Source organism: Saccostrea cucullata, unplaced genomic scaffold, assembly GCF_032062105.1.
Source record: "Saccostrea cucullata isolate Sc308-1 unplaced genomic scaffold, CSIRO_AGI_Scuc_v1 ctg677, whole genome shotgun sequence".
Classification (NCBI taxonomy): Eukaryota; Metazoa; Mollusca; class Bivalvia; order Ostreida; family Ostreidae; genus Saccostrea; species Saccostrea cuccullata.
Genome location: NW_026924331.1, coordinates 82,878 through 90,412, shown reverse-complemented (window position 1 = coordinate 90,412; position 7,535 = coordinate 82,878). Strand labels below are relative to the sequence as shown.

The 7,535-nt window shown below is 35.0% G+C and overlaps 1 protein-coding gene across 1 annotated transcript in view; it reads left to right on the top strand.

The window, feature by feature from the left end:
• The first annotated feature begins 2,019 nt into the window (after window positions 1–2,019).
• The window catches only part of LOC134266231 (uncharacterized), a 36,226-nt gene continuing 30,710 nt past the window's right edge, over window positions 2,020–7,535 (top strand). The window contains exon 1 of the mRNA XM_062748458.1: window positions 2,020–2,344. Within this exon, the coding sequence (XP_062604442.1) occupies window positions 2,020–2,344 (325 nt within the window). The remainder of the gene's footprint in view (window positions 2,345–7,535) is intronic.

Sequence of the window (7,535 nt, the reverse complement as noted above, 5' to 3'; positions counted from 1 at the left end):
GTTAATGTTTTGAATTGGGCGCATTTGACGAACTTTACGAGGGGTGTTAGAAAAGTTCGCCGACAAGTTCTATTGTGAGCGCGCTATTTCCTCGAAACAGATCAAACTTTCCAGATAAAATCTTTACCTTTTTCCCAATAAATATACAAGAATATGGTGCTCTCCAATGATTATTGAAAAAATAAAAAGCTTTTTTATTTTGATTAAACGTGCTTCACGGAGCATGCTACATTTTGGCACGTTTACATCACAAAATTCTTTATTAAAATTAAAAATTGCACAATTGTACCGCAAAGAGTTTTATGATATTTTACCTGCCGCTAAAGTATTCATGAAACGTCACTGGGAGAAATTTTGATCTAAATTGGAGGGTATATGACTGTTTTATAGCCGTTTATAACTGGTCAACGCTTAAAAACACAGCCAAAAATCGGAACGTCATTGAGCGTAATGGAGCACTGCACTACGTAAAAATTACGTATGCAGACTGGAAAATGTCTAAAAAGAGATTAAAATATATAAGATGCTGCCGGGAATTTCCTACACCTACAAAGGACAAGTTTTCAAATTGTTGTAGCTTCATAAGAATGGAAGGATTAACATTTTGAATGATTAGCTCCATCGATACTTCAATACCCACGTATCGCATGGACGTTGCCTTGCGCCTATATTTTTTGCAATGTTTCCATACCTGATCGATGAACTGCATACACTTTTTGTAAGATCTCAATAATATCCAAATCAGTAAAAGAAACATTATATTGAAGAAAAGTAACATGTCTTGATAAAGATAATCAATTTTAAAGTAGAAAAAACATCAGAAAAATCTGAAGAAATGAAAGATTTATAGAAATGCGACAAAGCTTAACCAGTTCAAATCTGGTTGCCACGTCGCCTTACGTCAAGTGATGCTCCTTGAATCCTATGACCTCATAATAAAAATCGTTGTAAATTTTCAAGATTTTATTATATGGACCTGATTTTTACATACCAATGAACAAAATGTAGGAATTTATTCAGACATAGGTCATACTTAACAGTACACAATAGATTTTCCGTAATTCATTGTGTCCGAGAACTTTTCTAACGACCCTCGTACTTTTACTTTTTTGAATTGGATCATGAGCGCATCTGTCGCAATTTTAAGTTACAGTTTGAATGTTGGTGAATTTCACCAATTTGGGCGCATATTGCGCTCTCCGCATTTTGAGCAAGTAATATGAATATTTGAATTGTGAAAGGGGCAAAATTGCCGCCTTGTTTTATGGCGGATGGTACATTCGACTTTCTAATATGTACCATATGCATTTTGCATAATTTAGCATAGAATACTATCTCCAAGGTGACATATTATAGTGAAACGTAAATGGTTGTTATTTAGTTTCGTACAAACGTTAGACCTACGTTATCTTTCAATTTCTTAAACACTAAAAAGTATTAATTTTACGATCATACAAGTAGTATGAATCTGCCACTATACTGAGACTGCATTGGGATAATACTGATTGTATTGCAGGACTTTTGAGACCTCTCTGGTGACGGAGTTGTGAAACCTTATCTTGTTTCTCCTCTTACACACGGTCATAAGACCTGAATAAGGCAGACAGTTGCGGGGGATAGACAGGTAAGTGTTGTAGACTACCCGAAAGCGTAAGACCTGAATAAGGCAGTCACTTGGTAGTATAGATTGAGAGAGGTGGCATACCAGAGTGAGAAGTGGGGGAAGTGCCAGGAGTCAGTACAGTGAGAAGTGGCAGGACTGAAGAAATCTACTTACGGGAGACACCCGTTGACCACAGCTAGTGGTTATCCAATCAAGAAGAAACCCATTGATCTATTGTATTATTTCATTGTAAATATTTGGTTGTAATTTTATTTGGTCAACAAAAACCTAAGTTAACAGGTTAACGAACCTAGTGTAACGCCTCGGTGATACAAGACATATCACCACACACAGACAAAGCTCGGCTGCGTTGCACGTTACATTATTTGGTGGCAAGCGTCGGGATTTTGTTGACCATGGATTCGTCTAAGAAAGTATCAGAAACTATAGAGCGGATGGAGAAGATCTTAGAAAGAATGAGAACGCCAACCAGTGACTGTGGTCAGACAAATGCGGCAAGCCAAGAGTCTGGATATGAAACACACAGTACTGATAATACCGGTATGTCAGGAGATGTGTCATTTGACGAGTACGGCGCACGGTCTAAAGTTAGATTTCCAGACGAAGGCAAACCAAGCTACACACCAAATGCTGGGGTTGACGAAGTTGTGACGGGCCATCTATTTGACACACCAAAACCACAGTGGATTGAAGACTATGTCTTGTATAAAAGAGTCACAAGTTGTCGGGCATTGCACAGAATTGTATATAGATGTTAATATTGTAAATAGTTTATCATATGCGGGACGCATATAATCTTGAGGGGAGGGTAGTGAAACGGAAATGGTTGTTATTTAGTTTCGTACAAACGTTAGACCTACGTTATCTTTCAATTTCTTAAACACTGAAAAATATTAATTTTACGATCATACAAGTAGTATGAATCTGCCACTATACTGAGACTGCATTAGGATAATACTAATTGTATTGCAGTACCTTTGAAACCTCTCTGGTGACGGAGTTGTGAAACCTTAGCTTGTTTCTCCTCTTACACACGGTCATAAGACCTGAATAAGGCAGACAGTTGCGGGGGATAGACAGGTAAGTGTTGTAGACTACCCGAAAGCGTAAGACCTGAATAAGGCAGTCACTTGGTAGTATAGATTGAGAGAGGTGGCATACCACAGTGAGAAGTGGGGGACGTGCCAGGAGTCAGTACAGTGAGAAGTGGCAGGACTGACGAAATCTACTTACGGGAGACACCCGTTGACCACAGCTAGTGGTTATCCAATCAAGAAGAAACCCATTGATCTACTGTATTATTTCATTGTAAATATTTGATTGTAATTTTATTTGGTCAACAAAAACCTGAGTTAACAGGTTAACGAACCTAGTGTAACGCCTCGGTGATACAAGAAATATCACCACACACAGACAAAGCTCGGCTGCGTTGCACGTTACAATAGTAATTGTCAGCACTCAGAACGTCCACGAAAAACGACGGTTAGGCAAGATCGTTTTCTTGTTACAAAGTCGAGACGTAACCGTTCTATGACTACCCCTTAAGTTGCTTCTTTGAGTTCTTCATTTAATCCTTCTATGTCTTTGCACCGTTTACGGTAGCTCAGTCGGTAGAGCGCTCGCTCTGTGATCGGGAGGTCGTGAGTTCGTATCTCGGCCGCGACTGACCTAGTCGTTAAAATGGGTAGCAACTGTTCCTTCGCCATGCGCTCGGCACTTTGAAGTGAAAGTTGCGGGTCCTTCGGATGAGACCTTAAAAAGCGAGGCCCCGTGTCAGCGGCGGGCGTTGACACGATAACGATCCCTCACTGCTCAATGGCCCTGAGTGCCGAGTAAAGGTCAAAATTTGAAGCCCTTCACCGGCATACGGTGACGTCTCCATATGAGTGAAAAATTCTCGAGAGGGACGTTAAACAAAATAAAATCAATTTATCAATCTATGTCTTTGCAAGCCGTTCACAACGCCCTCGACTACCCATTTTTAATATACCGTATATACTCGTCTATAAGTCGGTCCGCCTATAAGTCGGTTGTATTTAATAAGCTTATATCATAGAGACTGACCTCATCTAATACCATTCATTTTATAGCTCGCCTATAAGTCGGACATAGAGTTTTGGACCAGAAATTAACTCCCAAAAATCCGACTTATAGGCGAGTATATACGGTATTCGATCAGTGAATCTATCTTTTTAAGATATATAACTATAGTCAGGGTTACTCCACAAAATTGTTCCTACAAAATATAGTTCCATTCATCATGTTCATGATAAGTAAATAAAACACGTACTACTGCAAATGATAAAGATAATGGTATGTCTATAATTAAACGTCAAAGAAACCATAAGTATCGTTAAAAAAAACTTAGGAAATCACTCTTCTCTCCTAAATGCAAAGAAATAAATATTCCTATTCTTACCCTAGCCACCCACTCAGTCTTTTTTAAAGAAAGATAGACAAGTCATTCTTCGATTGATAAATCTCTTCTCCAATCACATGTATTTTATATTCATGATTATTGATCGTTAATTGTTGTGTATTTTCTTCTGAGTAAAAATATTATTCATTGATTGTTTGCGTCGCACGTGTGCAGATCTACTAGGGCTAACTAGTCGTACAGACACTGTGTTTGTTAGGAGACTGACCGACAGTATTGCTATGGACTCATGAACTAAACATCAGTTCCACAACAAGTGCATTTTCTTTTATTTAAGTCAAAAATATGAGCGGTTTAAATTCGAGTTTTAATGTAAAAGTCGAATGTCTTGAATATTGGGTAACCAATATCTATTCTTGTTTTACAGCAGGTATAGGAAAATTTATAACGAAGGTAATACTGCTAAATCACACTCTATTACCAGCAACTGAGACTGCATATGCAACGGGGGCAACAGTTTATTTTTTCGCTATGACATAGACCTAATTAAGGTAAGTCACTCCTGAAATTTGTTATACCGGTATCAAGGATTTTTTGAGAAGTATATTTTGGATAAGTACTCATAAAGTGTAACTCAAATTCGTAAAGAAAATAGGGGGTCAGTGTGCATCCTACTGATCTACGGTACATTTAAGTTGACCTTTTTGCACTTAAATTTCATCTCTTTGGTTAATTACTTTAACCCTTATTATATTTGATTAGATGTAAGCATGGCAATAAATATAACCTTATTTTACGTAAAATAGTTTGATAAATATTTATCATTAAACAAATCTTGCAAATTAATGCGCGTAAATTCTTGTGTGACTTTTTGCACTAAAAAATAACATATTTGGGGTATTAAAAAACTTAATAGGCAATTAAAAATTTTCTTATATCAAACTTTTTACGACTTGAGTGCTGATCAGTCACAAGTATCGAGTAGTTTAAAATAATGAAAGAAAAAGGTGGTGTCAGTGATGTTAATTTTGAAATATTTGTCAAAATATGTGATTTTCAGGCAAAAAATGGTAAAAATTTGACCTTGACTTCTTTAATATATTTTCATTTTTTGGAAAAGTTTGTTGAGGGAAGGTGCAAAACTTAGTCTAAAAATATAAATTAAGACCTATATTAAATATTTTTAGCAATATCAAAACGGAAAATATTCTCCGAGTAAAAGTATGTGAGGCTAAATTTCCATTACATTAAATTTTATAAATGTGCAGATTTGCAGAATTTTCTGCTAAATATCCTTCCACCAAAAGAAATAGTCCCTCATAAATCTTGCTTCTTTGTAAATTTTTGAGCAGTTTTTTCATTGAATGTTAAAAAATTTAAATTGTTGAATTTAAATATGTTATAAAAATTGAATTTTGATAAGTAGTTTTGAAGTAAAAGCTTCTGCGTGAACTTTTCTAAAAAGCTGACGAGTGACTTACCTTAAGGTCAAGATCTAGTAAATGAAAGGTGCCTACAGATTGATCAAATTTGAGAAATAAATTCCTTTGTTTTATGCTTTACAACTTTAGCTCGGTCACATAAGGTGTTTCGGGGCATAATTTGTAGGTAAACAAGATGCAAAACTGTAGTTTAAACTGTCATTTTCAATGAAAAATTAAGAAAACCAGTCATGAAAATAGGAGTTTGTTTCGTATTCGGCAAAGGAAATGTATCTAGATTGCCTACAGTCTCTAAAAAAACGTTAATTAGTATGTTCATGGCCTCTTCTTTAAATCAATATCAAATTTAATATAGGTATCCGGTTTACTTTTCATATGATTTCAAATTGAATGACATTAAAATACCCTATTTTCTACATAACTCTGCTTAAGCCGTAAAGTACGGGAAAAAAGAAAGTTCAAATTGATTATGACGTCATAATGGATCTAGCACCAAAAAATTAGTCTCAAGTTATTTACTAGATCTTGACCTTAATTTCAAATTTTTGACAATTTATAACATTTATTTACTTTCGTTTGATAGTTTCCCGTTTTGATCTTACCTTTTAACTATATTTCTGTTGAATATATATTAAAACTATGATTTCTTATAAAACAAAATAAGAACGGAATAAAGTTAACCTTCAATACTTGTTTAAGAAAAATTGGTCAAACTGAGCTCATAAAAATAAAACTGCATGCTTCTCCATGGTCATATTTCTTGATGTATATAATCAATGTAGGCTCTCTTAGGCATACATGTAACTGCATAATGTGGATAACCCTTGTTGTTTGAGAAGTGTTAAGTGTGCTTAAGGCAATCGGTAACACCCTTATTATAATCTAGATTTCAACTTTTGATTTTATTAATACCAAATTCATTCATTCAGTCAAAGTCTTTCTGCAAACATTTGTTTCAAGTCTGTAACAGACAGTGATGCAATCTTGTTACAGACCTTGCTGCAAATTTGATGCAAAGAAGCTAAAGAAACTATGAGAGACTTAAAAACCTTTGTGTTTACAACAAGTTTGCGGCAAGTATCGACAAGCTTACAGCAAACAGTTTACCATACAAAAAAGGTTACTATTAGTCTGCTGCGAATATATTGGATTTACCAATGAAAGATAAGGATAAACATGTAATAGAAACATCCGTATACGTGTTCAAGCATTGAACAACACAAACCTGTAGAAAAAAACTTGGAAACTCTAAACATCGGAAGTGGGCAGAGACCCCATGCATGGAGGAGTGAGCATCCCCTGCCAACTGGTCACAACCGACGTGTGCTCCATGCAGGGATGGGGTAATTGAATAAAGGAAATGTAATTGAGTGTAATTAATTACATTTTTCAAAGTAATTGGAAGTAATTTGTATTTGAGCAAGCCTTCAATTACAAGTAATTGAATGTATTTAATTACATTTCAAAAAATGCTACCGTATAAGTGGAAATTTTAGCGAGACGCAAATTTAGCGATTTCTTCCTGAAATATGGTATTTTATTTTAAGCGAGAAGTAAATTTAGCGATTTTAAAATGATAACTAAAGAAACTATTGCAAATAATACGCAGTTAAATTTTAGCGATATTCAATTTTAGCGATGTCAGCATCCTCGCTAATAATGCCAAAATTAAATCCTCGCTAAAAATTCTACTTATACGGTATGTATTTTCAATTACTTTTCAATTACATTTCAATTACTTTTTTTATATAAAAAAGGTGTCTTATACTGATATACAGTTGTATACTGGTCACAGTGGTGGGTTTACAGTACCTATTCCCATGTTTTATAAATCTCAGTTCTCCCTTTTCCCACTTGCAAATAACAATGATTGTTTAGATAGTTTATTTGTTTTACAGCAATTAGACTATCTATGTCTCCTTTTAGATTTACCTGTATTCTATTCATTTCAAGATAGAAAATAATGAATAACTTTGTGATATATATTATTTATTTCCTTCAAAAAATATGGATTTGAGAAAATAACAAAAAAGATCTTGCCATGCACCATATTGGTGTAGCATGGGCTTGTGTTAGTACAATAATTAATTGT